The sequence below is a fragment of the Doryrhamphus excisus genome, linkage group LG9 (assembly GCF_037039965.1).
Source record: "Doryrhamphus excisus strain RoL-2023G ecotype Guam linkage group LG9, RoL_Dexc_Guam_v1.1, whole genome shotgun sequence".
In the NCBI taxonomy this organism is placed as follows: domain Eukaryota; kingdom Metazoa; phylum Chordata; class Actinopteri; order Syngnathiformes; family Syngnathidae; genus Doryrhamphus; species Doryrhamphus excisus.
The window spans coordinates 14,373,387-14,390,978 of record NC_136365.1 but is presented as its reverse complement, the minus strand read 5'-3'; the positions used below and the strand labels follow the sequence as shown (position 1 = coordinate 14,390,978).

At 42.1% G+C, this 17,592-nt stretch overlaps 2 protein-coding genes across 7 annotated transcripts; one reads left to right on the top strand and one right to left on the bottom strand.

The window, feature by feature from the left end:
• Positions 1-250: 250 nt before the first annotated feature.
• clgn (calmegin) lies at positions 251-6,942 on the top strand. 2 transcript variants are annotated; one of them, XR_009130901.2, is made up of 16 exons: positions 251-454; positions 1,586-1,825; positions 1,917-1,990; positions 2,682-2,740; positions 2,881-3,022; positions 3,614-3,695; positions 3,789-3,981; positions 4,263-4,452; positions 4,541-4,654; positions 4,732-4,888; positions 5,021-5,236; positions 5,305-5,421; positions 5,495-5,663; positions 5,733-5,899; positions 6,008-6,196; positions 6,300-6,942. XR_009130901.2 is itself a non-coding variant. In XM_058078951.2 (15 exons), exons 2-15 carry the CDS (start codon positions 1,586-1,588, stop codon positions 6,074-6,076), a joined length of 1,989 nt encoding a protein of 662 aa, XP_057934934.2. In that variant the 5' UTR covers positions 251-454; the 3' UTR covers positions 6,077-6,942. The 2 variants fall into 2 exon arrangements, 1 of the variants encoding a protein (XP_057934934.2); XM_058078951.2 differs by having other exon boundaries at positions 6,008-6,942.
• A 386-nt stretch (positions 6,943-7,328) lies between these two features.
• Positions 7,329-13,037, bottom strand: LOC131133626 (short coiled-coil protein A). 5 transcript variants are annotated; one of them, XM_058078953.2, is made up of 5 exons: positions 12,867-13,037; positions 10,653-10,724; positions 10,491-10,571; positions 10,256-10,399; positions 7,329-8,104 (listed from the first exon to the last, which is right to left on the bottom strand). In XM_058078953.2, the coding sequence occupies exons 1-4, from the start codon at positions 12,931-12,933 to the stop codon at positions 10,257-10,259; spliced, it is 363 nt and encodes a 120-aa protein (XP_057934936.1). In that variant the 5' UTR covers positions 12,934-13,037; the 3' UTR covers positions 7,329-8,104; position 10,256. The 5 variants fall into 5 exon arrangements, with proteins under 5 accessions (XP_057934936.1, XP_057934935.1, XP_057934937.1 ...); XM_058078952.2 differs by having other exon boundaries at positions 7,329-8,010; positions 12,867-13,029; XM_058078954.2 differs by lacking the exon at positions 12,867-13,037 and adding an exon at positions 11,900-12,064 and having other exon boundaries at positions 7,329-8,010.
• Between the last annotated feature and the right edge of the window lie 4,555 nt (positions 13,038-17,592).

The following is a 17,592-nucleotide window of genomic DNA, read 5'->3' as shown; positions in this document are numbered from 1 at the left end:
GAGTCATAGCACAAGATTAGTTTTTGCATGTTTTGCAAGTTTTGATACGTTTTCAAACTTAAGGTAATAACAATTGATATTGCTAAATGTCTTTGTCTTGATTGACAAAATTGTCACAAATAAGTTAGCATTTTCCTTACCAATCAATCAAAGTTTCAATTAATTTAAAAAAGGGATATAACAAAATTTGCAGCGTTGCCCATCCCCGCTTAATGCGCATGCGCGTCTTTAAAGCGGTGCTGTCCCGGTTGGAACCCTTTGAACGTCACATTGGGGCCGAGCTGTCATCTGAGAGCTGTTGACTGTGGTGTTGGTACGAAGTGTATAAGCACTGTTGCCTTTTTTATTCGCTTGGATAAACAAACGCACAAAAACAAGGGAGCTGTCTGTCTTTGCCTTTGCGGGGAAGCAGTTTGGTGCCTGTAGATTTTCCTCTGCGCCAACTCGACTCAAGGTTTGTGCGCGCTCATTCATCTCCATCTCTCCTTCGAGATGGCTGCTAACAGCAAGCTAGCCCTTCTCTTCAATTGTATGTTGTTTAAAAGGCAGTGGTGGCGCTTCAGTTTCTGCTGTACCATTAGCATGCCAATGATCGTTCCCTTACTACCCAACTCTTCTGTGTTTAAAAGCAAAGCGCCGTTAGTGCGAGTAGTGCGGTTGGACAGACTGCTAGCATTAGCGAGAGGAGCAGGTGCTGCAGCAAGAGTCCGTTTATGCCGCAGCCATGTTGGCGCCAGAGACCTGTCCCATGACCCTTTTTACTCAGATCAGACCTGTCCCATGACCTTTTCTTGGCACCGCAATGAGTTACCCATCGATGTGCTCGCAGGTTACTGCAGATTAATGATTGTAGCTAGTCACTGATCACTGATGTACATCCATGGCACTGCTGTAGAAATAAGACGCGACACAAAATACAAGGAAATAATCAGTCAATGCTGAACCAAATGTTCATTTATTCTTAATATTTTCACGTTTTAATTGACTACTTGAAGGTTTCTGACTCATAATGAAGTGTATGGGAGTTCAGGATGAAAGTAGTATCATGGCCACGAGTGTTAAAAAGAACGCAAAATGACCACAGATGTGTGACCATAGCATATATGGGTAGAGAGGGACCATAGCAGATATGGGTAGAGAGGGACCATAGCAGATATGGGTAGAGAGGGACCATAGCATATATGGGTAGAGAGGGACCATAGCATATATGGGTAGAGAGGGACCATAGCTTATATGGGTAGAGAGGGACCATAGCATATATGGGTAGAGAGGGACCATAGCATATATGGGTAGAGAGGGACCATAGCATATATGGGTAGAGAGGGACCATAGCAGATATGGGTAGAGAGGGACCATAGCAGATATGGGTAGAGAGGGACCATAGCATATATGGGTAGAGAGGGAAAGGGCAGGTCACTAGTTGAATGCCCTGCATTATCTGGTGGATTCATCATGATCAAAGACCGTCCATCAAGGAAATGACATGCGAGGTAGCTCGTAGGTTGTTTGATAAGCTAATGTGATGTCATTATGCCTTGTATTTATGTTTGTACTTACACACTTTTCTATTGTTGACTCAATCTAGATGATGCTGGGCAGGCCCTGGATGTTGCGGATGCTGCTCCTCTCTGCTCTGGCTGTGGCTGTAGCAATGGCCCACGAGCAGGCCAATGTTGATGTGGATGAAGAAATTGGCTTAGACGAAGAGGAAATGGAGGCTCTCATCACTGAGGAGGAGGAGGAAGAAGATGAGGAGGAGGAGAATGCAAGACATTTTGATGAACCAGAGCAGAAAATCACAGTCAGTGACAAGGTCTCCTTCGAAGTGAGTAAAGAACTTCACCTGAGTGAGAGTGGAATATGTTGTGCCTGGGAAGGGAAGTTATTTTTGAAATGATCTTTTTTTGGCTTTGTAGGTAACATACAAGACGCCTGTGCCAACTGGAGATGTTCACTTTGCAGAGACGTTTGATGGTGGCTCACTTGACAGGTCATTTTGTCATGCTGAAAAGTCAGAAACTTAACAGGAAAACTGCACAATCCTTTTGTGAGACATGAACACATGTCTTTCTCTTCTGGGCGTTCTAAAGATAGAAAAATAGAGAGAGGGAGAGACAGCTCATCACTGCGTGTAATGGGACACATCTACAAAGACCTCCAAAAGAGGTTTTATGGTTTATATACATGCTGCAAGCATGTAGTAACAGGTTCAGTCATGATAACATAGCAGCCGCAATTTGTGGCGTAAGTTAAACACACATTTGCAGTACAACACAAATTAAGCTGATTTTCTATGAAAATCCAAATAAAAATCAAACAATTACGTAACAACTATGTCAGGTGCTGACATGCCGCAGGCGAGTGCGTGCTGAAGCTAGCCTTAGAATTCTTGGACAGATGAGCCAGTTGACCTTTCAGAAGCTTCCAAAGCTGTGTGTCGTCATACAGGCTTTCCCACATTGTTTAAATTAAAGATGGTCATCTTTGTGTATGGAAAGTGTTTGCTTTGAATAAAGTCCTAAAAAATAACATTCCCCCTCAACTGTGGCATTTCGCCAATGGACATGGTTTTGGAAACGTTCTGTGTTTTTACGACGTGTATGTCATGTTGTGGTTTCAACTGTACTTGATAAAAGCAATCGGGCAAAGTGTGAGTTATTTGTGGTGTTTTTCCTCCTCAGATGGCAGTTGTCAAAAACAGTGAAGGGAGATGCTGATGATGACATCGCCAAATATGACGGTTTGTTTGGATGCTCCGGTCCACAAAGATGCGCGTGTATATTTGAGCTGTAGCAGGCATCAGTGGATCTTTGTTATACTTTGCTATCATTATTGTGCCTTGAAAAAAATGACTCTTCTTCCTTTGTGTGGTTCATGCAGGAAGGTGGTTGGTGGAGCAGCTGAAGGAGAACAAGGTTCCAGGAGACCAAGGCCTCGTGCTCAAGTCCCGGGCCAGGCACCATGCCATTGCCGCTATGCTAGACAAGCCCTTCATTTTTGAGGATGAACCTCTAGTTGTACAGTGAGTACACACTCAGACATACCCTGTTTCTTTCCACTTGATGAATGTACAAAGCTCCTATCACAGGACTGTCTGTGAGGTAGCAGGTTGTTACAAGTTAAATGGATTGTAACTCATCTTGCCAGATAGCAAGAACATGTCGCAGGAGGGATCGGTGTTGCCAACCTGGTGATTTTGTTGCTATTGTGGTGAGCTTGGGTCTGCCTTGACTTAAATAAGGAAGTGCTCTTTATTCATAGCCAATAACAACAGAAAGTTAACACATGGACGACTGTTACCTTTTGCGCTACAGATCAAAATAAATGCCAAATATGACATCCTGAGCCATACACCACAAGGTATGCTGGGTAATGTGTCCAGAGCACACTACACTAGACATTCTAGAACTTTTTTCCCCCCCAAAAAAGGTGACAAATCCTAATGACTTGTTCTTATTGGTCACTTTTGGAGACCAACAGTGGGCATGGGAAACATCTTGGGATTCCTGTGGGAAACAATGGAATGACATTATGCTTTTGAACAAATTCCATGATTCCCACACAGAAAATTGCACTGAGAATAAAAGCTGTGTGTCTTTCCATCCTTTTGTAGATATGAAGTTAATTTCCAGAATGGAATTGACTGTGGTGGGGCCTACATTAAACTGCTTTCAGACACCGGGGATGTCAATCTGGTGTGTACATTTGTTATTTCTCTCTACAATGAACGGTGTGCTGTGATGGGTCAAGTATCTAGAGCTTCAAGGATGTTTCTGATGGCCTTTCAGGAGCAATTCAATGATCGCACACCCTACACCATCATGTTTGGACCTGACAAGTGTGGCGAGGACTACAAGCTGCACTTTATCTTCCATCATCGGAATCCCTTAAATAAAGACTCTGAGGAAAAGCACGCCAAGCGGGCTGATGTGGACCTGAAGAAGTTCTACACAGATAGGAAGACCCACCTCTACACTTTGGGTATGGAAGCAGTGTCCTGTTGTGCAATTGTGGTGCCATTGTTTTTTTTTTTTTAACAAAATAACATATATGTCCTGTAGTACCGCAACTCTATGCTCCTAAAATAACATTTTCTTTCTTGTGTTATGAGTTAATTTTTGTAAAAACTTTTTGTGGCTAATTTTTGACTTTTTATGTCTTTGTAAAAAACGTGTGCAATACTGTTTGTCACCCCAGTACCCCAAAATGTAGCCTAAGAATATGTGAATAATGCATCACACGTGTGTTCCCACTGTTGGTAGTCCTCAAACCAGACAACAGCTATGAGATATTCATTGACCAATCCAGCGTGAATCGTGGCAGCCTGTTGCATGACGTGGTCCCGCCAGTCAACCCACCCAAAGAGATTGACGATCCCAATGACTCCAAGCCGGAGGACTGGGACGAGAGGGCCAAGATCCCTGACCCTGAGGCCGTCAAGCCCGATGACTGGTAATTGCAAGCGACCTCCACACTCCCAGAACTTACTTAGAAATGTTGGCAGCCTACTGCAGATGTGTAATGAGAAGCTCTGTGTCAGGGATGAGGATGCGCCTGCAAAGATTGAAGACCCAGATGCAGTGCAGCCCGAAAGCTGGCTGGAGGAGGAACCGGAATTTATCCCTGAGCCGGATTCTGAGAAACCCGAAGACTGGTAAATAAACCGTGACCACATGTCTTAACATTTCTTCAGATGAACCATCTCGGCTGACTGATACTCTGTATGTGCAGGGACGTTGAGATGGATGGAGAATGGGAGGCTCCACAGATCCCCAACCCAGCCTGTGAGGGCGCGCCAGGCTGTGGGCCATGGAAGCGCCCCATGATTAATAACCCTCAGTACAAGGGCAAGTGGAAAGCCCCACTGGTGGATAACCCCAACTATCAGGTAACCATAACCGTCTACTCGTCTACTACGCTTCTCCACCTCGCCTTTCACAGCGGTGATGCACACACTGGGGTTTCTGGAGGTGCTGTCTCCGTTCCTGCAACATGAGTTTTCATGCCCTTTTCTCCACAGGGGGTCTGGAAGCCTCGGAAAATTGACAACCCTGAATACTTTGAGGACCTGCAGCCGTTCAGAATGACGCCATTCAAAGCCGTGGGCTTAGAGTTGTGGTCCATGACTTCAGATATCTACTTCGACAATTTCATTATCACCTCTCACAAGAAAGTGGCCGACCGCTGGGCCTCTGACAGCTGGGGCCTGAAGAAACTTGTGGCCAGTGCCAACGAGGTACGCTTTGAAGCTTGCTTATTTCCATGCTGGAGCCATTAACGTTGTTTCACTTGTCTTCCCATTAGCCTGGGATTTTTGCTCAGCTGATGATAGCAGCCGAGGAGCGTCCGTGGCTTTGGGTGGTCTACATCCTGACAGTCGGTCTGCCTGTAGGACTTGTTGTGCTCTTCTGCTGGCCAAAGGTACCTTCAAGCTCTTTGTCTTTCGGTCTCCGCCCAGCTTGACCATCCCAACCAGCCTTCCTGTTTGTTCCAGAAACCAGATGACTACGTGTACAAGAAAGTGGATGTGCCCCAAGCTGATGTAGATGAAGAAGAGGAGGATGAGGAGGAGGAGGAGGCGGTGGAGGAAGAGGAGGAAGAGGCTGTGGCAGCAGACAAGGATGACAAAGATAGCGAGCCTGCAGAAGATGAAGCAGCTGCAGGTGAGGATAGAAGAAACACAACCTCTGAGAGTGTCGCCCGTCAGTGACATCAACAGTCTGATTTAATAGCTATGGAAGAAGCCGAGGAGGACGTTGATGCAAGCCTTTTAAGAGGGGACCATCCAGATATGGATGATGAGAATGTTGATGGTGAGGAAGAAGAGGAGGAGCAAGAAGAAGAAGAAGAAGAGGAGGAGGAGGAGGAAAGCAAAGCTGGGAGAACATTAGAAGAGCAGGTAAAATGAGTTGTTGAGATAAGACGTGTCTTGCTGTAGAAAGTCATGCTTGGAATCACGTCATCATCTTCCATTGCTCACGATGGTAACCGACGTTGTTCATTCCAGGTGGAAGGAGGCGGCGACGCCGTGGAGAACAAACAAGCGGTGAGAAAGAGGAGAGTACGGAAAGACTGAGGCCACGTCTGTAGCCGCCGTCTCCCATCTCCGCTGACAGGGATGTGTTGGAAGGGCGCCTTCTCTGCTCTTCTTGAGTGAGCCGAGCAGAAGAAAAGTTGCATTTCCTCCAATCGCCCGGTAAGCCTGCAGTCACCACGACTGCCCCGCCCACGTCTCCCTCATCCTCCAGCGACAGTACCGCTCTGCAGCCTCCTCTGCTTTCTGCACGCTTGCCTTTCAGATGCATCACCAGAGGATTTTGTTTTTGTCTTCTCTTCATTGTTTCCAACACTTGTATGACGTCTCTGCTCCTTTTCGCCATGAAATCACGGCTCCCTCCGTCTGTGTCCTCTGGAGCGAAGGCCGTGAACAGCATCCGGACTGTCAGCTTTTGCTTTCAAGAACACGTCTAAAGACATGTTGTGACTTAAGTTAACTTCCTTGGTGGGTTTTTACTCTTTGGAAGAGGCCAGATGGAGACGACGCCATGTCTACGCATCGTGTGCACATTGCTTAAGTTTTGGTTTGCAAAGGTCATTTATTTACACGTTCGTGTTTGTATGTGTAATCATTTATATCAGTGGTTCCCAACCTTTATTGAGTTAAGGCACATATTTTTTTTATGACAAAAGGCATGCCGTGACATTCTGAACTGGTTCATGATACGTACATACTGCCATCTAGTGGAGGGACATTTAACTGTTCTGCCTTTCACTGGAGTCGCTAGATGACATCATTTGTGGTAAGTAAAACATTTTTGGCAAGTGAGTAAAATGCTGTGGCACATTGGTTTGGGAATCGTAGTAGAAATGTTCTGATGGTGTATTTGAAGCGCTTGAGGGCCACACAAGACAACTTGTAAAATATCCACTGATGAACCCAAACTTCGTTCTCTTGTGTACATTCCTAGCAACACAACATGCCGAATTGTGCTGGTAGACATGCAGTAGAAACGTGATGGTGAAGCTGGAGGGCGATAAGCATGTAGTGTGTGTGTGAGAGAGATTTTAGCACAACTGAATGCCTTGGCAGTTTGAACAGGATGTGTTTTCGGACATTTACTGCACCCAGGTTGTGGTCCCACACTGTTGCCCAGACCATCGTTTCATTTCTTTCCATCGTCTCAAAGCTTTTCCAGTTCTTCTGGCATACGTCTCCTTGTTGACATTTATTTGCATTGCTTTTTAAAATAAAAGTATTTAATATGAAAGCTGTAATCGTGTTTGTCATCATGGTATATGAGTATTTACACAAGTATTAAAGAGTGAGGTTGAGCTTGAGCTTTTATTAAAAACAAAAGGAACAGTGCTGGGTATCTACTCATAGAATACAACTTAAAAATATCAAAATAAATAACTTGTAACAATCTGTCCCTTTTCACCCATTGTTAACACATGAGGTAAAACTTGCCAAAATGTAACATTTTGGCAACAAGTACAATTTTGCAGTGTTATATTGTTTTTAATGGACACTCTTTAATTGCTGCCTCAGACAGTTACAGCTTGGTGTTGGTCTGCCACAGCAGATCAATAGCACTCTAAACCATTTTGATGCTTTTGTTTTGGCGCTCTTACAGTGGAAACATCTTTACTTCCTGGCCAACCCCATAATTTACACACCAATCATAGAGCTAAACTATTTTTTTTAGTATTTACCCTTGTCAAAAACTGGTTGATGCCTGATAAGCTGAACTCCCAAATGACGTGATAAGGTGCACATGCCACTGGAATACATTTTCCACAAACAATGTTGAGCTGGGAGTAAAAAAGATGACAACGATCATGCAACACGTGGACATGATGACTTCCACTTAGGAAAACACATTAAAAACAAAGGCATTGAAAAGAAGCATCATGGTCACAATAGTATTTGTTAGAGATACAATAGTATTCATTCTGGATTCTTCTTAGCTTCAGCGGCCTTCTGCTTGTTGGAGACTGACACAGGAAGTCCTTCAACAACAAAAACAAGAAGTTGGTGAAAAAGAAGGTTTCGCCTGCAGGCGTCAACTTGCGGCAACTGATGCAATTTCTGCCAAAAGAAGGCCTGAGAAAAAGCATCAATGAGTCACACGAATAAAATGGAAAGTCTTGGTCTGTAAATTTGTAGACGCGAATGCTGAATGGCCAAAATGTGGACATTCACTGCAGTAAATAGTTTCGGTTGGAGCCAACAGGTGCCTGCTCCAAATTTCCAGGTATATTCCTGTCCTATATATCCTATAATGGTCCAAAATGCATTCCACCGCACCTCTTGAGACATTCAGCTACGTGATGACATTCATTTCCAAACAAGGCCGTACAAGTTGACCGTATTTGTAAAGGTTCCAAGTACATAGATCCCTCCTCCATTTAGGGCTGCTACTGTGACAAAACTCTTATTTTCTTTTCACTTTCACTGCAGCTGAATGTAATCTAGTCACCTTTATTGGAAATGCTGGATCCAAAATCAGACAATAATGTAATGGTAATGGATTTATTTCATTTGAACATGCATCGGATTACAATTGAGTGCATCCCATAATTAGTTCACAGTTTCACATGTCCAAAAGGAGCAGGAAGAAGCAAAGCTTATTAAATCCTACCCCTACATCTGGTACTGAACTATTACATTTGTTCTTCACTTCCCTTTCTGATGTCATTTAATGTTTTTTTTGTTCATTATTGTTTTTGTTATTTATTTATTTTTGTCACATACCGAAGTACGAAGTGATATGACCATACAATGACATAATGGGTACCATAGTAACTATCAATATAGTGATATGTATAGCACATCATGACTGGTTCATCCTTGTATTTAGCAAACATCAACTGCTTGTATTGTTTCTTGAATTGGCTTATCCTTGTGCATTGTTTGAGGGTCTTACTCAATCCATTCCATAGTGTGATTCCACATACTGAAATGCTATGGCTTTTTAACATAGTCCTAGCATATAAGTGTTTCAAATGTAGTTTTTCCCTGAGATCATATTGGATGACATTTTTAGGTAATTGGTTATTTTTAGCCTTATGCATTATTTTAGCTGTTTGATGATGAACTATATCAGCAAGTTGAAGTATTTGTGATTTTAGAAATAAGGAGTTAGTATGTTCTCTGTAGGCGGCATTATGAATTATCCTTACTGACCTTTTTTGCAGGACATTTAGCGAGTGAAGATTGCTTTTATAGTTATTAGCCCATATTTCCACACAATAAGTAAGATATGGTAGAACCAGAGAGCAATAAAGAGTGTGGAGTGATTTCTGATTGAGAACAAATTTTGCTTTGTTGAATATTGAAATATTCCTGGCCACCTTATGTTGTATATTTGTAATATGAGGTTTCCAGCTCATATTTTCATCTATTGTGATCCCCAGAAATGTATTTTCGTTCACCCTTTCAATGCCCACACCGTCTATTTGTATTTGCTGGTGCGTGTCCTTTCTGCTGTTACCAAACAGCATGATTTTAGTTTTACTTAGGTTCAAGGACAATCTATTATCATCAAACCATTGTTTTAATATGACCATCTCTGACCATTCTAATGATTTTCGTTATTAGGATGTCACCATCAATTGTATCAAAGGCTTTTGTCAGATCCATGAATACTGTGGCGGCACACTTCCTATGATCTATAGCAATAGTGATTTCCTCCCTAATTTTGATCAGTGGCATGGAGGTAGAAATATTAGCTCTGTATACATACTGACTTTCTGATAATAATTCGTATGCATTAATAAATGTATCCAGCCTGTTGTTGAATGTCGGGGAGAGTGAGTGTCAAAAATAGACATTTAATGTTGGGCATTCACGAATGATCCCGGAAATAACCAGATTACAAATAAATTAGACTAACAAGAAATAAAAATTGTATTGTCATTGGCCGATATCTAACATTGCAGTATGGGTACTGGCCATGAAGAAGTGGTATCTGGCCATGCCTAGTATTTGCATTTGTAAGCCTTAAGCATGGTTATTAAAAATGTGTTTTCTAATGTCAAACAGATCCAGATTTGATGAACACGAGACGACCACTACATAGGATTTGGGTACCTGCTGTGGAAATGTGGCCTGGTTGTAGTTAAATGATTGGTGTGGCGAGTGAGTGAACAATATGAATGCAAGAGCTAAGGTTTCTAATTGCAGACATCATTCACACTTCAGAAATTGTAATTGGATGTTTGGCCCCATGTCCAGCATTTGTCCTGAGCTCACCTCACTTCCGTTTGCTCTTGGTGTCGGTGGTCTGAAAGACACTGGACGCAGACATGAGGTTCTCAATATACTGCCCAAGAACCTGGTTCTCCGACTTTAGCTTCAAGTTCTCCTCCTTCACTGCATCCACCCGCGCTGACAGGTCTGCAGCAGACAGTCGAGTGTCTCAACCACAGTACAGACCACAGTACAGTGTGTGTTGCGTGTGTGCTGGTTGTGAGCGAGCACGGATTACCTTCCAGAGTATGCTGGAGTTCCAACACCTGATTTATAAGCCGTGTCTTCTCCTCCATCTCCACCTGGTTTTCCATGTCCCCTAGAACAAACGCATACAATGACCTCCATGCGACACAATGACACCATCATATACACAATGTTAACTCCTGAGCAGGTTTACCATCTATATCACAGTTCATGATGAAGAGCTCGTTCTCCGGCTTAGTATACAGGGCTGCAGGTCTGCTGTCCACTGTGGAGGAATGTTCCAAGCATGTTAATCCAAGACGACAACGTCAGAGATGATTGTTCACGTCCTATTTTAAGATCAGGATCAAAACAATTAAAGACAGTATTATAGTTATGTATACTCATATTTTGTGAGATCAAATCCACAAATATGCAGGCAACTGACTGACCGTCAAGATATTTAGCGTACAAATCACATTAACTGGGATTTCTCCATACATTTATTACATTTGGACCACCACAGAATGTTTTTTTTGAAACATTTTATTAGATTTGGCGCTATCTGGTTTCCCTCTCAAAGACATAATACATGTTGCTTGTAGCCTGGAGTTAGAATTCTGTACAGAAGAAACAAACAGTGCCTGCAAGGCATGCTGGGTACAAGCACCTCCCCTTGACGCTACAATAACACAGAAGTACAATATGTCTGTTATAATTCCGCCTGTGTGGGACTACTGCTGCACAAAACGAAACCGTAATTCAATATTTTCAAGGTTTAAAAGCATAACATTATGGCACTAACCAAAGAGGTGAATTTAGCATCATAGCATATTAATTGCACGCTGGGTCCCCCTTACTTCAGAAAAATGGCCCTCACTTTGTGAGAAACAGAAGATAGTTGGATAATTTTGACTTCACAGTGTCAACACTGATACTATCTATCGAAATGCTCAATATCGATTAGCCCGTTCCTAGTCGCGCCCTCCTAATTGGTCAAGGCATGCCTGTGTGTGTGTGTGTATATATATATATATAAACATAGCCACACACACGGTCTACACGAGCAAATAGAACAGAAAAATACAAAATATAGGAGTAAAACTAGCCAGCACGGGGCGTGTCCGATAATGGACGCCTGCACATTAGCATAGCTAGCTAACTAGCTGATGGGCGAACTATTGCCAATGCGACGCCAACTAATTCCATTAAACGAACGTGCATGGCTCAACTAACTAAATAAAGGCAATTTGTTACCTTTCTCATCACTGTCTTGTAAATATACTGTTTAACAACTAGCCATCTCGAGTGCTTGGCGACGACCAGGGACGCTGCTAACTTGACCAGCTAGCTTACGCACGAAGCAGCCGTAGCGTGACAGGCAAACGGCTGTTAGCTTGTGACGCTACTGAAATGGCGGCGGATTAAAAATAAAAGCGATCGCAGCGATTTCACACTCACCCAAATCAAGACTGCGTACTCTCCGAAACACGGAGTGCTGTTGTAAACACACAGTGGCTGAGAGCCGATGACGACAGAAGAATGTGATGAGGATTCCTGTAATTGACCTCAGAGTGTCAGTCCTGTGGCGAACAAAAGGGGGCGCCAATATCCACCCACAAAGCTCCGGCTGCAGCAGTTTATTTGGCCAAAATACTCACAGCACTATGAATGTTTGATTATGTCAACAATTACAAATATATAAACATTATATAACCTTATAAGACAATCAAAAGGGGCATATATTGGGGGCAATAAACATAGAGGAGAACTGTTAATATCAACCTCATCACTCTAGTATCAATACGATACTGCTATTTTTTTTTACTTATTTTGTACCCCCACTAAATGTGCCGTTATTTTGAAGGCCGGACCTGTTGTGTGTGTGTGTGTGTGTCAATGTCAATTTAGTAGAGCGAGTCGCGAGACGAATGGGTTAAACGCGCCTGCATCTCCGGACCCTGTTCCTTCACCCGCTCGGTCACACTAATATCAGCATTGGTATGGATACTATTGGTATTTGGATCGTTCCGCTCACCCCGAGAGTCTCCCAATCAGCATGATACAAAAAAACACAGATACGTTGGCATTGTAATCAACTGTTGACATGTTAGCACAACAGCTATTGAAAAAACAATTATAAATACAAAGTATTCAGACGGAGAAACCAAAAAGTACAGCAATTGAGAGTTTGTGTACAGAGTGAATGCAGATCTAATGTTTGCTTCTTTTCCGTGTAAGCTGCTTCAATATGACTCCAAACCCGAAGGAAGTCATCCAAGTCCATAGTTCAACCTCCATTCTGCCTTTACAAGCCCACATTTTCTTAACTGTGTCACATGTGCTAACATTCCTCATGAATGTCACAGAAGATGAAAACATGGGGATCTAGCAGGGGTGTTATGTTCACCTGAAATAAGAACTTTACCTGTGTCGTCTGCCAGCGATATGTCAGTGAACGTCTCATCTTCCTCTACCGTAGTATCAGCCTGCATGGCCTTGCGTTCCTTTTCCTCCCTCAGCTTGGCTTTCTTATTTTTGGCTCAGAAAAGCAAACATCTGAGAGTTTTCTTAACTTGATTATCTTCGGTCCTTGTGAAAGCCGATCCTGCCTCTCACGTGCTTTACAGCGTCACGGCTACCTGCCCGACCTGAATGGTGACTCCAGTTACAGCGTCGTCCTGGAAATGAATCGGCATGCCAGCAAGTGTGCCTGGGAAAAGTTTTAGCACCACCCTTGACTCTAGCGCTGGCCCAAATCCATTACTGTTTTGGGGGACTTATGGAAATGACGATGACAGTATTTCGGCCTCCAGTTTATTCCTTCTAAACATAGTGTTTCAAAAGGACAAAGTAAGAAGCCAAAAACGTACCACTTCCACACGGAATGGGAGCACTTGTAACATTACTGACACCTAGTGACCATAATACTACATATGACTTGTATTTTCATTTAATTGTATTCATATTTATATTCATAATAAGCCAACCACAGACAACCACAAAACTTAGATAATTTACAGACACATTCCTGAAAAACAGCAATATAGTGGGGGACGACTACCACGAATGAAGTACAGAATCCCTCATTTATCACGGTGAATTAGTTTCAAACTGGGCCGTAATTTATTAATGGAATATTTTTGTGGTTCCAGCATAGAAAACCTTCTAAATATGTTTTTCAACATTATTAGAGCCCCCAGTCATGAAATAACACCCCTATATCACCTTTCAACCTGTTTTCCAATACACTAGACATAATACACATGACATAATTATGACTCCTGCTCATGTGTGTTGCTGTGAATATGTTCCGTTGCTCGGGCGCTTGGTGGGTGATGGACAGGAAGTGACATTAGGGTTTTAAAGTTGAGTTTTAGCTTGCCATGGGTTAGGGCTGCAACAGTTGCCCGTCTTGGGTATTATTGTGGCCGTTGTGAAATCATTGAAAGCTGCAATAAAAGCTGGTTGTTGCCCAATCAAGTCTGGTGTTTGTGTGTCTCACCCAACATTACAGTAACATCACTGACATCTAGTGACCAGTGTAGAATACTACATATCATCACAACATCTTCAAATGTGTCATCTGAATGCCTCATGTTTCTATTTTATTTCTGAAAATGCTTCATTTTGATAAAAACACCTCCAATTTGCTTAAATGACTAATAATAGGCTGCATTCAACCACAAAACCTTGATTGATGTACTAAAAAAGCTGACCAATCACAGCTCTCTATATATATTTATAATATTGTGTGATTTATATTTATTACAATTAACTTATTTGTCAACAAATTAACAATATGTAAATACACCAATGTAAGACAATGTAAAACTATTTGCAAAATTATCCCCATAAATTGTAAAAATAAATTGCCAAGTCAAATTTATGAGGGGACCACATAGGAGTATAGGAGACTCGAGTTCAATTCCACCCTCGGCCATCTCTGTGTAGAGTTTGCATGGGTTTTCTCCGGGTACTCCCGTTTCCTCCCACATTCCAAAAACATGCTAGATTAATTGGCCACTCCAAATTGTCCATAGGTATGAATGTGAGTGGGTGAGTTTGTCTATATGTGCCCTGTGATTGGCTGGTCACCAGTCCAGGGTGTCCAGGGTGTACCCCGCTTCTCGCCCCAAGACAGCCGTAGAAAATAAATGAATGATTGAGTTTATGAGGGAAAAAAAGAGCAAAAACTACAATTATCTCTCATTCCAATTTTGCCTCTACATAGCTTTATTTTTTTAATAAACAGAGAAGTGCAAAACATCCATCCAATAATCATACTCCCCTTGGTATGGCCTTTTGAATAGACCCACCCATCCCTTATCAATGGAATGCTACATCCGGGTACTAACGAATGGCCGTTGGTACCAACTGTGATAAATTTGACAGACTAGTAAGATATATGGGGTGCGCCTGCCCTCTAGCGGCGTAGATGAATACTGCAGACCTGAGCAGCAAAACAAAGGCCAACTACTAGTGAAGCACGAGTGAAAGTGCTTAAAAACAGGTTTTAAAATCGCCACAACGGATTTGAAATAAAGCAACAGAGATATAAGTTAGTGTTAATTGAAAAGGTGTCACAAAGATGGTCTTGAGATGCTTTCACAGGCCATTATCCATATGGATGTCATTACATCAAATATGTAGGTGTCAGAGTTGGTTTTCCTGAACCCCCCCCCCCCCCCCGCCCCAAACAAACTCATATTTACAATTTTAAGGGAGATATGAAGTGGCCTAAGAATGTTTTTCTTTCATCCAGGACATTGCAACTGGACCGGTTAGGTTGTTTTAGAAGACGTTGGGCCTCTTCTCTGAGCAGGCTCCTTCAATTCACGCTCAAAGATGAGACAGACTGCATTAACAATGTTGCATTTTTTTTATAACAAAACTTGGATCAATCCGTACGCCCCCACAACTATGCCAAGAGGTTCCTCAAGCTCCAACTAAAGCTTGCATAGTGTGTGCCTGATGCTCCATTGGTGATGCTGAATGCGTGTTGGAGCGTTTATCCTGCTTTGAATTGCTCGGACATATTCAGCAACATAAGGCAAAACAATAACAATCACCGAATAATAGAAAGAAAAAAAACTGCATTTTGTGTTGAGTTGTGTTGTCATTGACTAATAGTAAATGTGTTTGATGGTCTGAAACATGTGGACCAGGGGAAAAAATGCATTTATTAAAAATTTTTTTTTTTTTAAACTTCGCTTTGGTTCCAATTTTCTACAAGAAAAGCTCTGATAAAACATTCCACTGTTCTCAAATATCTTACTTTTTATTCTTCTACACAAAATAAGATGAAAAATAAATAAACAAATCAAGAATAAAGAAAATCAATCAATCAGTAATGAATAAATAAATATAATAATAATAAAACAGCAAATAATAAAAACTTAATAAACCACATATAGTTGGTGGGTAGACAAATTATTTTTTTCAGATTAAAATTAACAAAGCATTATTAGAGCCCCGTAGACATAACAAAACACAACTATAGTCACATTTATATTGTTTTTATTTACAGCATATTGCGCAACTGCAGGGTCTTGAGACACATGCTAACTCGCAAACTAGAGAGCTAGCGACCTAAGCGGTAGCCTTCAAGTTATTTCCTTTAAACTTAAATAGCCAAAAACTTACCACTTCCACACGGATAGGGAGGATACGTATTAACAGTTATTTAACCTTTAACATGAACATTAATCAAACGTAATAATTTTTTCTGGGTACATGATACCATACAGCATCCATATCAAACATCCACATTAAACTTTCATATCAAGGCGGGGGCCTCAAGCTAGTGTCCAAGGCACGAGTGAGACCCCTGATGTAGACTGTTTCACTTATAACAGAATGCTGAGATGCAGTTGGTGAAATATGGAAGCATGTGGCCCTCGCTGGGACAGGTTTGGACACCCCTGCCCTACACGATGATAGATTTGCATGAAGTAGACCAATGAAGTGTAAATATGAAGGGTCACGTGGTGCTAGTAAGGATCTTTGTGTTGTTTTATTCATGTATGGCAGACAGCTTGGGTCTCGCTCTGCTGTTATCTGCTGGCCTCCTCCTCCACTCCTGCTACAACATTCATCACCCTGACACCCTCGGCATCTGCATACAGGATGCCTTTCCAGGGTAGGCGTCGGTCCACACAGGTGCTTGTCCTTATCTTATGAGGTGGGGGAAGGAGCAATTATCTCCGAACACATCATTTGTTCCTCTGATGAGCCGTCGCCACAGTAACCGCCACGGGGGGCTGATCTATGATCTGATGGTCTGTTTCTAGAAACCCTTGCCTACAGAACGGGATGTTGGTTTGGACTGACGACCGCCCTCATGTCCGCATTGCTGACAGGCGGCCAAGCTGCCGTTGAGGTCTGCACTTAGGAAATTCACTCTTTCTCTGATAAATGACTGTGCATGTAGAAAAGGGAGGTCTCCGGGGGTTTTGTTGCGCATTCATTTGTCACCGCAAGCATAACCTAATTAGCTTCATGGGCGCTTGGTTGGACAACTACTGAGAGGGATGGTCAGCCGGCTAGCTACTGCTAGTGTTTTCTTTCCCCTTGTGGACTTGTGGACTAGTCGCTCTTGACAAATGCTTATGTTGACGTCCGTTAGCCGGTGTGAGTGTGGGGGGGTGTGGACATAAACAGGTTCCACTGTAGCAGTATTACAATTATGAATAATATAGAGAATTCATAAATTATAATGCCACTCATGAAGAAAAAATAAGACGGAAGTGCAAATTGGCTATCGTATCCAAGATATAATATTGGGTCAAAATAAGGGGTAGTTTATCAGAACATACAGTGTGTCTACAAGCAACTACTATGACTTGAAAGCCTGTCTGCACATTCCAGTACATTCATTTCAATGTCTGGAGTTTTGACATCAAACGTAATGGTAATGGTTTAATTTCATTTCAGATTACAATTGAGTGCATCCCATAATCAGTTCCATTTTACAACCAGTAACTGTTACATTTGTTCACCTCCTGCTTTCCTAATATAATTTAAGTTTTTAAAATGTTTTAATTTTTTAAAAATGTTTTAATGTTTTAATTTTTTTAATTTATTTGATTAATTTTTATTATTTTTTGTCACGTACCGAAGTACAAGGTGATATGACCATACAATGACATAAT

Bases quoted from the DNA above. Each gene is read 5' to 3' on its own strand.
- clgn (XM_058078951.2), top strand. From the start codon at position 1,586: ATGATGCTGGGCAGGCCCTGGATGTTGCGGATGCTGCTCCTCTCTGCT. The intron at 2,741-2,880 runs GTTTGTTTGGAT...TGGTTCATGCAG, and splicing joins TGACATCGCCAAATATGACG to GAAGGTGGTTGGTGGAGCAG. The intron at 4,655-4,731 runs GTAAATAAACCG...CTGTATGTGCAG, and splicing joins TCTGAGAAACCCGAAGACTG to GGACGTTGAGATGGATGGAG.
- LOC131133626 (XM_058078953.2), bottom strand. From the start codon at position 12,933: ATGCAGGCTGATACTACGGTAGAGGAAGATGAGACGTTCACTGACATA. The intron at 10,725-12,866 runs GTAAAGTTCTTA...ATTCCTCCACAG, and splicing joins ATCGCTGGCAGACGACACAG to TGGACAGCAGACCTGCAGCC. The intron at 10,572-10,652 runs GTAAACCTGCTC...CGTTTGTTCTAG, and splicing joins CATGAACTGTGATATAGATG to GGGACATGGAAAACCAGGTG.